General features: G+C 37.2%; 1 protein-coding gene across 2 annotated transcripts in view; it reads right to left on the reverse strand.

Annotated features, from left to right (window-relative positions):
* Nucleotides 1-16,174, reverse strand: part of AK9 (adenylate kinase 9) — a 133,149-nt gene that overhangs the window by 90,339 nt on the left and 26,636 nt on the right. Inside the window, exons 8-13 of one of the 2 annotated variants that reach the window (XM_078447206.2) lie at nt 13,931-14,059; nt 10,995-11,069; nt 8,172-8,270; nt 6,315-6,454; nt 6,058-6,238; nt 2,058-2,202 (exon numbers count right to left, since the gene is read on the reverse strand). In XM_078447206.2, coding sequence (XP_078303332.2) covers nt 2,058-2,202; nt 6,058-6,238; nt 6,315-6,454; nt 8,172-8,270; nt 10,995-11,069; nt 13,931-14,059 — 769 coding nt within the window. Of the gene's footprint in view, nt 1-2,057; nt 2,203-6,057; nt 6,239-6,314; nt 6,458-8,171; nt 8,271-10,994; nt 11,070-13,930; nt 14,060-16,174 lie in introns of both variants that reach the window. The other variant, XM_081795772.1, reaches the window with a different exon arrangement.

Here is a 16,174-nt window from a genome sequence, read left to right on the forward strand (position 1 = left end):
TATTGAGGAGGGCACCTTTTGGGATGAGCACTGGGTGTTGAATGGAAACCAATTTGACAATAAACTTCATATATTGAAAAAAAAACAACAATGAAAGAAAAAAGTATATTGGGAGTGAAATTAGCAAAACTAGGAAATTGGTGGAACTAGCAAGAAAATTCCAATTAAAATGATTTTAAGAACCCTACTGTCAGATTTAGAATAATTACTGAATTTGAAAAAGGAAAGGAAGAGATTTTTAAGTTTGCAGTATATAAGAGATGGCCTCTGTTTCTAAATTCCAGTGGAAGAAAGCAATTCGTGGCAAGACCTAAAATCTATGATTTCATGCCGTAATTTGATATGAAAGGACTCACTACAGACTCCAAGAAACATTACTGATCACTACTCTTCTTAACTGGAGCCCAACTAGTTGCTCTCCTGATCCAGGTTTCATTTAAATGTCCTCTCTTCCCTGCTCATCCTAACACTCCAGCACCCCTGCCTCATTACCGCCTGACCTACTACTGTGTTATATTTTTTCCATTTGTTCACTTGTTTCTTTTTTCCTCCTCTGTATTTCATTAAAATGTAACAATCACAAAGACAGGAGTTTCTGTGTCTTGTTAACTGCTGTGGCCCAGTGCCTAAATCATGTGTAATACACAGTGGGTATTCAAGTTGAGTGAGTTAATGAATTCATTTTGTCAAGCCTTAAATAAGTTGAATAACAAGCCATCTTGGTCAATATTTCTCAAGCTTTAGTTTGTGAGTTGTCCATGAATATTTTAAAAACTTTTGGTTTTTCTTTGAAGATAACATACTAAAATTTAAATTCATTCTGAATCATCTGGATGATCTTTTGGATGGCAGGTAATTTAAAGGCTGGTCTTTTTGCTGTTGTTTTTGCAATCCCCTGGGCACCGTGTTGGACTCTTTTACTTGTTTGTAGGCTAATGAGAAAGGAGAGAGGCAGATTCGTTAGGCAAATAACCTGTTTTTTTCCTAGCAAAAGTTCAACAGTGCCACGTAGGAAGAGATAATTTCCTTGCTATTTAAATAATTTCAAGCATAGAAAATGACAGAAGCTTTCCAATTTATGTAAAAAGTTTTCCTCATCTGGAGAGTTACAGAACTGTGTTAATTGATCACTAAGGCTTCTTCCAGCTTCACTGTTTTAAAATTTTTCATATTTATTCATTTATTTTAAGAAACAGAAGAGAGCGCACACAAGCAAGAGAGGGACAGAGAGAGGGGGAGAGAGAATCCCAAGCAGGCTCCATGCTGTCAGCACAGAGCCCAACATAGGCTTGATCCCATAAACTGTGAGATCATGACCTGAGCCAATATCAAGAGTCCAATGGTAAACTGACCGAGCCACCCAGGTGCCTCTTTGTAACTGTTTTGAATTTGAAATTAAAATTCCCCAAATAGAAAAAAATAATTTTTAAAAAAGTTTATTTATTTCTTTTGAGAGAGTGAGAGGGCACGTACACACACATGAGTGGGGGAGTGGCAGAGAGAGAGGGAGAGAGAGGATCCCAAGCAGGCGCCACACTGTCAGCATGGAACCCAATGTGGGGCTTAATCTCAGAACCGTGAGATCACGACCTAAGCCCAAATCAGAAGTCAGATGCTCAACTGACTGAGCCACCCAGGTGCCCCAGAAAAACTTAATTACAATGGGGGCCGACATACACACCTACATACTAAAGTAGCAGCAGCAGCAACAACAACAACAATGTAAACTCCACAAGAATCAGGCGGAGTGTTGTCACAATTGGTGTAAATGAAGTTATATAAATTCTACTCAGTCTCTGCCCAGCCAGCAAATCCATAATAGTAAATCCAAATTTGGAAGCTCTTTCTGATTCCTTTCCTTAGAAGCCTAGGACTGAAATCTTTTCTCTGTTCATGAATCAGGTTTATGTATATTCATGTCTTCAACCCATTATTAAGAGGCTGCCCTGTACAACATGCTAGGGGATCGAGGCGAGCAAACCAGGTCCTAGCCCTCAGGCAGCCAGGCTGAACTGTTGACCTAAGCTTAGAACACGCATTTAAAAGAGATAGTTCACCTTGTCTTTTAGCTTGTAGTTTTGTGAGAAGCTGTTCTTTCACAGCTTTAATCGCTGCTTCGGTGGCCTCAGCGATAGTATCGTTTATTAATGACTGAAGGGCTTTATCAAAACGTGGTTGAACAAGTTTGGCATAGTCAATTACCTGCAAAGAGTATTTGAGAAAAGCAACAAAAGCACAAATCACATGAATATTAAACACATTGTTCACCTGTATCTATTTCTAGATCTATACTTACCTATCTCAAACATCTTAATGCTGCTTGAAGTATGTTATTTTCGGAATTCAATGTTTTTGAGTACATGCTTTCATAGAAATTCAGACATACTTTCCATGTAGTATGATGTATTTATATATGTATGTATCATGTAATATATATTCAAGTTACATATTTTTAAGTCAATTTTTCATGGATAACTTACATACAATAAAAGGCATCCATTTTAAGTATACAGTCTAATGAGCTTTGACAAATATATACACATAACAACTATAATCAATATATGGAACATTTATATCACTCCAGAAAGTTCCCTTATGCTTCTTTATAGTTAGTTCCTGGGCCCTGGACACTACTTTCTGTTTTCTGTCACTATATATTAGTTTTGCCTTTTCTAGAATTTCATATAAATAGAGCCATTTAGTATGTAATCTTTCCAACCTTTTCTCCTTTATACACTGTTTTTGAGATTCATCAGTGTCATTGCATACATCAGTAATCAGTTCCTTTTTATAGTTAAGCAGTATCACTGAATGAATATGCTGCAGGTTTTTTTTTTTTTTTTTATTCATTCATCTATTGATGTACACTTGGGTTTTTCCAGTTTGGGGCTGTTATATAAATAAACTAGCAATGAACATTTGTGAGGAAGTCTTTTTGTGGTCATATGTTTTTATTTCTCTTAGACAAATACCTAGAAGTGGAATTACTGGGTCATATTGTAAATGTGTATATGATTGAAAACAAAATTTTTTTAATGTTTATTTATTTTTGAGAGAGATAGAGAGAGACCGAGTGCAAGCGAGGGAGGGGCAGAGAGAGAGGGAGACACAGAATCCGAAGCAGGCTCCAGGCTCTGAGCTGTCAGCACAGAGCCCGACATAGGGCTCGAACTCATGAACCGTAAGATCATGACCTGAGCCAAAGTCGGACACTCAACTGACTGAGCCATCCAGGCGCCCCAAATGTGTATTTGATTTTATAATAAGCCATTAAACCATTTCCAAAGTGGTTGAACTACTTTACTTTCCTACCAGCAAATGTATACAAATTACAGTTACTCCACATCTTCACCAACACTTGGTTTTGTGAATCTTTTAAATTTTAGCCATTGTAGCGGGTGTGAAGAAGTATCTCGTTGTAGTTTAAATTCACATTTCCCTGATCACAATTCATTTTGACCTTCTTTTTTGGGTGCTGTTGGTCAATCACTCGCTTTCTGTTTTTATTCATATGTTCAACTTTTGGTCATTTAAAAAACCGGGTAATAATTCTCTATATATTCTGAATATAAGACCATTGTAGAGTAGATAATATACTCTACATATCGGGATGTTAGAAATATATTTCTATATGCCTCTTAAGTTTAAATAATACCTCCACACTTCTAGATTCCATTTTACTTTTCCTTCAATATGCTTATATTACTTTATTCCAGGCCAATAAATATACATCTTCACTGTCATTTTTAATGGATGCACAGTATTAGATATTAGATGAACATATTATGCCTTATTTAACTAAAATGCTAATAATATATATTTAGGTATACATGTTTTTACTATTATAATAGTAACGAGGCTATGATGAACACAGTTATGTATCTATCTTTGATCAGTTTCTTTACCAAAAATTTATAAAATAGGATTGGCAGTTCAAAGGATATGCAAAGGACTTTAGGCTCTTACATATTTCTAATTGCCATCCCTAATGGTTATGCTCTTACAAGCATTATATGAAAATGTACTTCTCCACATCCTAGCCACACATCAATATTGGGTATTAACAGTGATCTTTCAACTCCAACAGTGAGATTGACAGATCTCTGGGGTTTTTTGGCATCTCTCTGGTTATCAGGGAGGTGATAACCATTTTCTCTTGATTAATGGCTATGCTGTTGTATCTATTATTTTGGGAATTGTTTGTTTGCTACTTTTTTCCATTAGGGCTTCATCTGTACTTTGGTTTGTAAGAGCTCTTTATATTTTAAACTTATAATTCCTTTGTCTGACACATACTTTAATATAATGTTTGTGGTTTGTAAACAAACCATATGTGGTAATGATAAACCACAGAGTGGTAGAAAATATTCATAATGCTTATTATCTAAAAAGACCTTGCATATAGACAATTTAAGGAACTCCTACCAATAATATGTAAAAAAAAAAAATTTCAAATGCCCAATAGGCTTGAGCAAACACTTCAAAAAGAGAATATTTGAATGACCAATAAACAAAGAAAAAATGTCTAACCTCATTCATTTCAGGGAAATGCAAATTAAAACCACAGGGAGATACACCTATTAGAATGGCTTAAATTAAAAAGACTGACCATAACGAAAGTTGGAAGGAATGTGGAATAACATAATTCTCACACACTGCTGATCAAGTTGTAAATGGATAGAATTCATTTGGAAAAGTTTGGCGTTCTCTACACAAGTTGCATACTCAATGTCCCAGGAATCTTACTACTAGATATATCTCCAAAACATATAAAGATACCATGTGTGCACCGTAAGACATGTACAAGAATGTTTATAGCAATATTATTCATAATACTCAAACTGTAATCAATCCAAATTTTATTAACACTCAAGTGGATAAATAACTTATAATATAATACAATCAATATAATGCAATAAAAAATACATAGATCGAGGCTATATGCAGTAACATGTATAAACAACACTCATAAATATCATAATCATAATGTTAAGTGAAAAAAGCCAGGCACAAAGAACATAAATTGTCTAAGTCTAGAAAGTTAAAAAAAAAACATGCAAACTAATCTATGGCATTGGATGTACACTTCCAAGGTAAAACCATAAGAGAAAAGAGTAGGAGTGAATACCATCAAGTTCGGGGCAGAACTTACCTTTGTGGAAGGAATAAGAGGATCAACATTGGGAAGAGGCATGAGGGGGTTTTCAGGGTGCTGGCAACTCCATATTTGTCCTGGGTGGTGGTTATATGGGTTTTTTTTGGTGGTAATTCACTGAGCTTCACTTTTCTGTTTGTTTGTCATATGTTAGAGTAAAAAGTTAAAGCAAATAGAAAATGTCACCCCTGAGTTCAAAGGAATAGCACTTGAAATAAATCCAAACTCCTTCTTCTCAGGGCTGCAGTGTTCTGTCTGACTACATCTTCAGCCCTCATCATCTTCTGCCTTCCCCCTTGTGTTCTCTACTCCAGCACACTGGCCTTCGCAGAACTGCTGTCCATTCTAACCCCTCACCGAATCCTTGGGTTCTGCCTTCAAATTATACCCTCCATCTGCCTACACCTTACCACCTCTACTGCTATCACTCTGGTCTAAACTACACATAATTTCTCTTCACTTTACTGAGGGTGGAGAACAAGATCTCTGGGGAGAGAGGCCAAGGAATGGACAGGCCAGGGTGTCTGTCACCACAGAGGGTCATCTTGGCAGATACTAAGGATGATGGCAGGAGTGACTGCATGGAGAGAGGGATGGTGAGCTAGGACTGTGGCCCAGGAAACAGGAGATGAATGAAACCAAAACAGGTAATGGGTGGCACAGTCCACATGACATAGCAGTCAAACCTGGGGGCTTTGGGGAAGCAGGGAAAGGCTGTGGACTCGGAAACTGCAATAAGCAGCAAGGGGGAGGCTTTCCCCACACCAAACCCAGTGAAACAATTACCCAATTGACGGTGTGAAATTAAGAACACTAAATACAAATCTTGTGAATCCGAAAGTCCTACAAATTATAGTCAAGTATAGGTAGGTAGATAGCTAGCTAGCTGAATGAGTACTTACCTTTCCTTTGTAATTTTCTGCAAGCAAATTGCTAAGTGTTGTTTTCCCTGAAGACTGAGGTCCAAATATGAATACTTTAAATGGTGGTGCCGGCATAGGCGGAAGAAGATAGGGACGTGGGTTCAATAAAAATTTTTTTAATGCTTCTTCTGATGAAAGACAGTACATTTTACCTAGAAAACTTAAAATATGCCATAATCATAAACAACTGAAAAGAGGTACGGACAAGTTTTAAATTTAAGTTGTGAAAATCTTACCTCACGGAAAAGTCTGGTAGTCCTGGATTAATGTTACCTTCTTTTAAAGTCACAGGACATGTACGTCCCCATCTGCTTCTCTGCCATCTATACCTTGGTGCGATAAGTTTATAAGATGCAAGAGTACGGAACAGCTCATCCTGCTAATCACAAATACCACACTAAAAATGTGGGCATCGTTTTGCTAAAATTAACAGTATGAAGTATTTAATTTTTTAGTTGGTAGTGCTTTGCTATTTAAGAAAGAATTTATTAAGAAAATGTTGGCTTTTTTCTTAATTGCAAACATTCTGTACTTGTCCAAAATGTAATAAGACAAATAGTTGTCATTTCTATTATGACCCTGGTTTAAATTTTATCAAGCATTTTGTGCTATGAAGTAGAAAGACTATAATGTAGATAGAATGTTTTTTATGATCTTCTTGTATTACCTGATTTGAAAAAAATTCTTACTGAAAAGGTTTGAAAATGCACCAGATTCTTAGTTTAACTAAGTTTTTAAATAGTAACATGTTATATACAGCTTGCTTTTTTTTTTTTTTTTTTTTTTTTGCATTTATTTAGCTCTTTTGTTTTTAAAATAAAAAGTCCCCCTCAGTATTCCTCTGTTGGTGCCCTCCAGAGAAGTTAGGTCCACTTCTCCACAGACTGCAGATTGCTGAGGGGTTCACTGTCCTCATGCTACCTTAGCAGGGGACGAAAGAGCCGGGGAGAGAGAGCATGGTGAGCAACTGCCGGGGGGAAAAGGATCCAGGTACGCTCTCTCCAACCTTCAGATGTAGATCTCACACGTATCTGCTGGCTCCAGAGTTGACTGTGGAGGACAGGTGAGAATGGGGTCTCACCTGGACCTCTGTAGCATCAGAGAATAAAGAGGCATGCACACTGCGGAGGATGCTGCATGAATGTTGGAAACTGAAGGTTGAAAGAAGTAGCTAACTGTTAAGGAGACTGTCGTTGCTTAGAGGAGGTGCATGAGACCAATAACCTAATCAGTGGGCCACATTAGGCTACCACCCTTCTCGATGGAGTCTACAGACAACGAACCAGGGACTGAAACGTATCTAGTTAAGCCAGGAGGCGGTCACTCTTTCCTTATCATCTCTACCTCCTGTCCAAACTTGGGAAAAGTATTTGAAAAGCAGACGCTGAGCATTCTCTCCAGGAAAGGGTGTTTGAATGGCAGACCACGCTCCTCTCTCAACCATTGTCACATCCATAATACAATAGTGTCAGGAACACAGTAGTTATATGAAAAAAGGGTTCAATGATTTGAAGGAATAAATGAGTGTTTATAGAGCGGAGGGCTTTTATGATGTCTCTGCTTTCTTTGGTGTTGCAAGATTTTTAAAATGAACTTGAGTTTCTTTCTCATTATTCTTGTGGTTGTTTTGATTTTATTGTCTTTGTTTCAAGACTTTTGTGTTTATTTTATTTATTTATTTATTTTTAAAAATATTTTAACATTAATTCATTTTTGAGAGACAGAGAGAGACAGAGTGTGAGTGGGGGAGGGGCAGAGAGAGAGGGAGACACAGAATCCGAAGCAGGCTCCAGGCTCTGAGCTGTCAGCACAGAACCCAATGCAGGGCTCAAACCCAGGAACTGTGAGATCATGCGACCTGAGCTGAAGTTGGACACTTAACCGACTGAACCACCCAGGACCCCCATCAAGAGTTTTGTTGTGTTTAGTGTTTACTAGAATTTGTGTTAATTATTACAGCTTCTTCCTAAAAATCAAACCCATTCTTGTGAAAGGTATCCTGAAATTCCTTTTATACCTTGAAAGAATACATTAAATTAAGGCCACAACATATAGTGAAAAGATAGACTTTCAAACAGTTAAAAATAACTTACATTGTCCATTATGTCATTAATTTCTTCTTCTGCACTCTGAAGTTTAGTTAAAACAGCTGCTCTTTTTAGGTTCAGATATTTAAGTCGGTCCATAACTGTCTAAATTTGTTAAAAAACAAATATTTAAATACATTGGCATTTGAACATCTCAAATACTCTGTAACAGTGATGAGCTTATGAGTAGAATACTTCCTTGCCTCCACCTTCTGGTGGTTTGCTGGCAATGTTTGGTGTTCCTCCAATCTCTGCCTTTGATGTCACATAGCTATCTTCTGCCTGTGTGTCGAGTCTCTTCTCTTACAAGGATACCAGCATATTGGGTTATGACCCACTCTAACTCAGTATGAACTCATCTGGACTTGATTACATCTGAAAAGATCCTGTTTCCAAATAAGGTTACATTCACAGGTATTGGAAGTTAGGGCCTCAACATATCTTTTGGGGGTACACAATTCAATCCATAACAGTTTGCCCTCTGGTCCCCAAATATTCATGTCCTTAGAGATCTAGTTCTGTGGGAAGAGGGAATACAGGAAGAGGGAATACAGCCCTTCAGGAAGAGGGAATACAGCCATGTCAAGATGGAAACAGATCTTAGAGTTCGCTGCCATGATCCAAGAGATGCCTGGGACCACCAGAAGCTGGAAAAGGCAAAGTTGGATCATCCCCTAGAGGCTTTGGAGGGAGCAAGGCCTGGCCAACACCTTGATTTTTTAAATTTCTAACCTCTAGAACTATAAGAAAATAAAATTTTTGTCACTTTAAGCCACCTAATTTGCTACAGCAGAATTAGAAACTAACAGGGACATTATGCAGAAGAACATGAAACATAGACTCTGAGATGAGAGATGGTGGACTGACAAAGTCCTGATGGTCAATGGTAATCTGTGGTGGATTGTGTTATTTGTTCATAATTTACCCTTCTCTCCCTTCCCTTTTTAATTCCCTAGTTCACCGTAGGTAGAATACACTTCCCTATCCCACTGATATTGAGCTTCTCCGTGTAACTTGTTTTGGCCAATGGAATAGGCAGGAAGACCAGGGTGCCAATGACAATTGAAGCCTTAACAGGCTTAGGAAGTTTCAACCAAGGCCTATTGGAGCTTCTGCCCTCTACCTTGAGAAAAAGTGTCCTGGTGTGTAAAATCCAAATTCTGGATATGTGTTGAAGGAAAAGCCTGCTTGGGTGTGGGATGTGAAAAAAAAGAAAAGAGCAGATTGAAGAGTGGATTAGATGCTTACTGAGAGGGGAAACCTGTGACAGGAGTGTATCTGGGGCAGGTGGTGGTGATGGTGGATCTGGGGATTTTTGCTAAATCTGAGATAACTACTAGACAGCCAATTGGATACACTGAGTAGCAGCTGATTATATAGGCATGGAATTCAGGGGAAAGGTCTGGGATAGTAACAGCACTTAGTAGGGCAGACAGAAGAGTGCAGAAGGAGCGAGCTCAGGGATTCTCCAGCTCTACAGATGAGAGAGTGTAGAATGTTCAGTGAGGTAGAATGGACTATACAGTGTGGAGTATATTCTTTATTTAAAAAAAAGCTTCATTGAGATACATTTCACATTAAGTATAATTTATCCATTTAAAGTATAGCATGGCTAAAATTAAATGGTTTTTAGTATATTTAGATTTGCACACTCATCACCACAATTAATCCTAGAACATTTTAATCACCCCAAAAAGAAACCCTTTATCCATTAGTAATCACTTCACATTCATCCCGAGATCTCCCATTGTGGCAACCCTCACCCCAAGCAACTGCTGATCTATTTTCTATTTTGATCGATCAGCCTATTTTGGATATTTTATATAAAAGGAATCATACGGGACCTTTTGTAACTTTTATTTTACTGAGTAGGTGTTCAAGATTCATCCATGTGGTAGCATGTATCAAAACTCCATTCTGTTTTTTTGCCAAATAATATTCCAGTGTATAGGTACACCACATTTTATTTGTCCATTCATCAATATGTGGATATTTGGCTTGTTTCAACATTTTGGCTATTGTGATTAGTGCTGCTATGAACCTTCATGGCCAAGTTTTTGTTTGAACACCTGTTTTCAACTATTTTGGCTATAGATACCAAGGGGTTGATTGCTGAGTCATGTGGTAATTCCATAGTTAGCTTATTGAGGAACTACCAAACTATTTTCCAAAGTGGCCACACCATTTTACAATCCCACCAGCAATATAGGAAGGTTCCAACTTTTCCACATCCTCACAAACACTTACTACTGTTGTTTTTTTTTAAATGTTAGTCATTTTAGTGATGTGAAGTGGTATCTCATTATGGTTTTGGTTTGCATTTCCCTAATGGCTCCTGTTAAGCATCTTATCATGTGCTTATCGGCAGTTATTTGAGACACTTTTTGTCACACAGAGATTTAAAATTTTTTTTTTAACATTTATTTATTTTTGAGACAGAGAGAGACAGAGCATGAGCAGGGGAGGGTCAGAGAGAGAGGGAGACACAGAATCCGAAACAGGCTCCAGGCTCTGTGCTGTCAGCCCAGAGCCCGATGCGGGGCTCGAACTCACAGACCGCGAGATCATGACCTGAGCCGAAGTCGGACGCCCAACCGACTGAGCCACCCAGGCGCCCCATCACACAGAGATTTTAAATTCAAATGTACTTTTGATTTAAATATGGATAGATGAATAGATATAACATCAAATTTTTAAGTGTCAAAAGGAATTTTTCAAACAGACTAAAATGTAAATATATTTTTGATATTTATGAAGATAAGTACAATCCAGTCAGTAACTTTTTGATTTTCCAAACTGTGGGATATTCTTACTAAACATTGCACTTACCATGAAGAGCTCCTCTGGGGGCTTATTTCCATCGAGCTCAATGAGATACTGGGAATTGTGTTCAGCCATTACTTCCTGCAAAAAATAGAAAAGATCCCTTATAATCCAGATCCTTGGCAAAACTGAATACAAGATCAGAATCTTAGTATACTATGAATAAATCTTTAAAGCTAAATTGTTTGCTTTATGCATGATATAATGTGCATTATTTTAAGCGCTCTTTTGCAAAAGCCTAAACTAATCTTCTTACCATGAATTTTATTTTCTTTCTGTTTTTTTTTTTTTCCAGTTTTTCTTTCCACCAAAGTTTTAGAGTCCTTCCAAATAGAAAAAGTTTGGGGGCATCTATCTCTCTGCATATATACATAAAATAATTTCTGCCAAACTGATAATTGTAAATGACATTGGTTTGTTCTACTTTTTATTTCCCTGGCTATGGATGAGGTCAGTATTCAGATATCCATCTCTGAACACTGTCTAACCATAACATCTGGGCATTTTTCTATTAGATTGTTTCTTTTCTCTAACATTCATGGGAAGTCTTTAACCCATATCAATTACAAATATTTTACCTTTATTTAAAAAAAAATGTTTTTAAATGTTTATTTATTATTGAGAGACAGAGGGAGACACATCACGAACATGGGAGGGGCAGAGAGAGAGGGAGGCACAAAATTCGAAGCAGGCTCCAGGCTCTGAGCTATTAGCACAAAGCCTGACGCAGGGCTTGAACTCACTGTGAGATCATGACCTGAGCTGAAGTAGGATGCTCAACCAACTGAGCCACCGAGGTGCCCCTCAAATATTTTACCTTTAAAGGTAAAAAAGATTTATCTCTTAACTTTGCTTATGGAATCTTCTCTAAAATAAAATATTTTTATAATAAAATATATCTGTTTTCATTGCTTCTGGATCTCTTTCTTAAATTAGATTTTCTCTATCTCAAGATTATATTAGTGTTCTCAATTTTCTTCCATTATTTTTTGTTTTTAATATTAAAATCTAAAATCTGCCAGATTTTATGTTTGTACATTGGCAATGATGAACTCTATTTGAGCCCTGCATTTCCAGGAAGTAGGGATGATTGAGAGGTAGGACCCATCTCTATCCTTTCTCAAGGACTCAGATAAGATCTGTCTTCATCCTTCTCCATCATTTCCTAAGACTCGAGGATATCCCCTTTGCTTACCTGCCTCCATCCATAAAACCCCAGATCTCCCTTTCTTTTCCTTGATGAGAAGGTTCTCATTAATGAATGTTCTCCTTATTGCAATAATCTGAACAAATCATCTCCTTAAATTGTGCAGGCATTTTGTTTTTCACAATATTATGTGAGGTTGGGTTCTAAGCCCTTCTTTTTCTTTTAGACACCACATTATGCCAATATTATTTATTTAAACATAAATAGCCATGTTCTGAACAAGGAAGTACATAATGCTTTTCTGGATTTCAGATTCTTTTCTTAAGCAGGATTATTAAGAGTGGACTTACTAAGCCAAAGTATAAGACTAAAGATACATGCACCACATCAGACCAGGAGTTAGGTTGGGATTCAAAGACAGGCAAGAATGAGGACTTGGCCTTGGTGAAGCAAGATATAAACCAGAAAATGATGCTCCCACTTGCTTTCCTCATGTCTTTTGGAGGAGCACTGAATTTTGGTGATCTTGGCCTCCAAAGTGAATTGACACCTGAGCCAGGTCAGAGGAGACTAGAATTGCAGGCTCCTACCTTTTATGGCTTTCCCCACCTTCCTCTACACACCCCAGGACACCGGAATTACCATAAAAGGCAATTATTTTACTATTCAGCAAGTGTCATGTCAGCTTAAAGTCTAGTTTTGGCTTCCAGGATGGAAGACCTGGTCCTTATCCTTAAAAAGACTATCTCATGCTCATGAATGTAGTTTTCTAATTTTCTGAATCTGATTTTAATTATGCTTTATTTTACACCCAATGCCAGCCACTTAAGGAGTCTGCAGGATATTTCTGTTGAAGGAAGAAAGAACATGATAGATAGACATGCAAATTACTCTTAAGAAGCAAAATTTAAAGGCCAGGGATAGAAAAGGAGGTAGGGAGGAATAAGTCATACATAAGAAAACAATTAAATTTGGCTCCTCTTTTGGGGTGGACAATGAAAATGAAAACGATCCACTCATTTGCCTTTAAACACATATAAACTTCATAAAAAAGCATGAAATAAATTCTTTTAGTTTCTCTATCAGATGGGAAGAGGCAATGTGAGTCCTATTTTTTTTATTTGTCTTTGTACCCTGTTGCTCAGCATGGTGTGTGGCCAAATACCCAAATTTGATAAATGTTTGTTGAATATCTCCAACACAAATTTGGCAGAGTCTATCCTGGACTTTAGACCATAATCAAATATGCTTTTCACAAATTGTAACTTTAGTAATCATATTTTTAAAATGCTAATTATTTTAATTAAAACTGTCTTATTCTAATATGTAATGGTCTTAATCATGTTTATATGTAATCAGCTTTGAATGAGATAACCATAGAAACCAATCTGGGGATAATTTTTTAGATTGCAATTTAAATAAATGAACAGTTCCTTTTAAAATGTACAGCTGTTTTGATAAATCCATAAATTATAGATTGAAAATGTCTTTACAAAATAGTCTCTTAACATGGGTTTTCCAACTTCTGACCATAAATAAATTCCTGTAGTGACTTTTGAAAAATGCGGTTCATATATCACTTTTCAACAATACTGCTGCTTATTAAGAGTAAAATAATATTGTCTTGTGAAACAGCCTTTGGAATGCAAGCTTAATTCTAATAGCATTCTATCAAACTAAGTGGTGGAGAATCAGATAGATAATACAGGGGGATGAAAAAATGTGAAAGCTATTTCATCAGTGATAGAACACAAATATCAATATTCCCATTTGCATCAATATATCTTGTTCTTACTTCTAAAGAATGAAGAATTAGTTCCTTGTAAAGTTTCACAACGTTCTCGATATTTTCCAAATAATCCTCAGGTCTCTGGACTACGTGTTGAAGAATTTCAGCCACCATCTGCATTTCTGCAATAAATGCCTAAATGAAAAAGATGAGATTTTTAACATCTTTATGTTAATGATTACTTAATCCACAAGCCGTGTCATCCCTCCCTCCTTACACTTACAAGCCATTTTGGGGTGAGAGAAGCAGGTAGAAGGGAGACTGAAGATTTTTATTTAAGAGACACTAAATACCGTAAGGGGTCTTTATCAGATGGAATAAAACTTTAAATTAACTTGGATATTTATTTATTTATTTATTTGCTCCTCAAGAAGTAGGGAAGAGTAAGGGAAGAATATCTGATTTTTAGAGAGAGAATGAAGAAATCAGATTTACTGAGCTTCCAGTTCATTCATTCATTCATTCATTCATCAATTCACTCATTGATGAGTGCCAGGCACTGTTCTAAGAGCTTGAGATAAGACAGTGAACAAAATCAGCTAAGAGCCTGGGGCTCACAGAGCACACATTCCAGCTGGGGAAGACAGAGCACAAATAAGTAGACAAGTAAATACAAAATGTGTTGGGTGGTGATAAGGACTAGGGGAAAAAATGCAGGGTGGAGGAGACGGAGAGTGATGGGTAAAAGTGCTTTTTTATATCAGGTGGTCATGAAAGGGTTCTCTGAAGAAGTGACATTTGAAGGCAGAGGGACTCCTATACATAAAAGTTCTCAGCCCAAGGCCTCATTTGTGTTACAGATCATATTTATCCTATTATTTATAATTCGTTATCTAATTTCTAATTCTAGTTTTTACAAATGCACATACATCTACATTTTATATTATTTGAATCATGTTATCTATCAAAGAAGCCACTTTATAATCTTTTTGTAATGTCTTACATACTGTTTTAATGGTCGAATAATAGATTAATATCCCTAAATACATGATTATTTGATCATTATTCTATAGTTGAACAAGAATATTTCAAATTTTTCATAAGTATAAATAACATTTCACCAAATAGTTTTGTAGATAAATCTTTATATTGTTAATATTCTTCCTTAGAAGAGTTCCTAAAGGTAGAATTACTGGACCAAAGATTACACATTTCAAAATGGCTTAATATACACTGACTTTTTCAAAAGATGCTATTTTTCTTTTCTCTCTAGCAGAGGGCTAGACAGGCACACTTGTGTGTCCAGTTAGGACACAGCTTATTAGGCACCTACTGTATGCCAAGCACTGTTACAAGCACAGGGGATATAGTCCTTGCGGCATAGAGCTTACATTGGGCAGACACATAATAAGCAAGTAAACAAAGAACATAATTTCAGAAAGCGGTAAGTGCTGTGAGGAAGATAAAGCAGAGGAAAGGGGTAGGCCTGTGCTATCCAGCACAATAGCTGCTAGCCATACGGACCTACTGAGCACGTGATATGTGACAAGTGTGAATTGGAATGCACCAAATTTCAAAAACTTAGCATGAAAAAGAGATGTCTCTCTCAGAATCTTTATGTTGATTATATGTTTACACAATATTTTGGATATATTAAATAAAATATATCATTGAAATTATTTTCACCTGTATCTTTTTGCTTTTTAAAAAAAGTGCCTACTAGCACATTTAAAGTTACATATGGTGGGACTACATTTCTATCACAGTGCTGGGTTATATAGTCGCTTGCTGGATGGTCTCTGAGGATGCTATCCACGGAGTGGGACCTGGGCAAGGAGAAGGTGCAGGCACACAAAGGTCTGGAAGAGAGTGTGGTAGGCAGAGGGAAGAGGAAAGAGTAAGTGCAAAGGCTGGAGGTGAGGTTGAGTCCAGAATAGGTGACGACTACTGGAAGGCCAATGGAATAGCTGGAATACAATGAACACGCAGGAAGAGACAGCCAGGGAGGGATAAGATCAGGGGGGCCAGGTCCATGGCCTTGTAAACCATGCGAGGGTGTTTGAATTTTCCTCTACAGGTAATAGAAAGTCACTAAGGGTCATATTTTTATTTTTTTATTTTTATTTTTTTATGTTTATTTATTTTTGAGAGAGAAAGTGAGTGTGAGTGGAAGAGGAGCAGAGAGAGAGGGAGACACAGAATCCAAAGCAGGCTCCAGGCTCTGAGCTGTCAGCACAGAGCCCGACGTGGGGCTCCAACTCACAAACTGCGAGATCATGACCTGAGCCGAAGTTGGATGCCCAACTGACT

The sequence above is a fragment of the Panthera onca genome, chromosome B2, assembly GCF_046562875.1.
Source record: "Panthera onca isolate mPanOnc1 chromosome B2, mPanOnc1 haplotype 2, whole genome shotgun sequence".
Classification (NCBI taxonomy): domain Eukaryota; kingdom Metazoa; phylum Chordata; class Mammalia; order Carnivora; family Felidae; genus Panthera; species Panthera onca.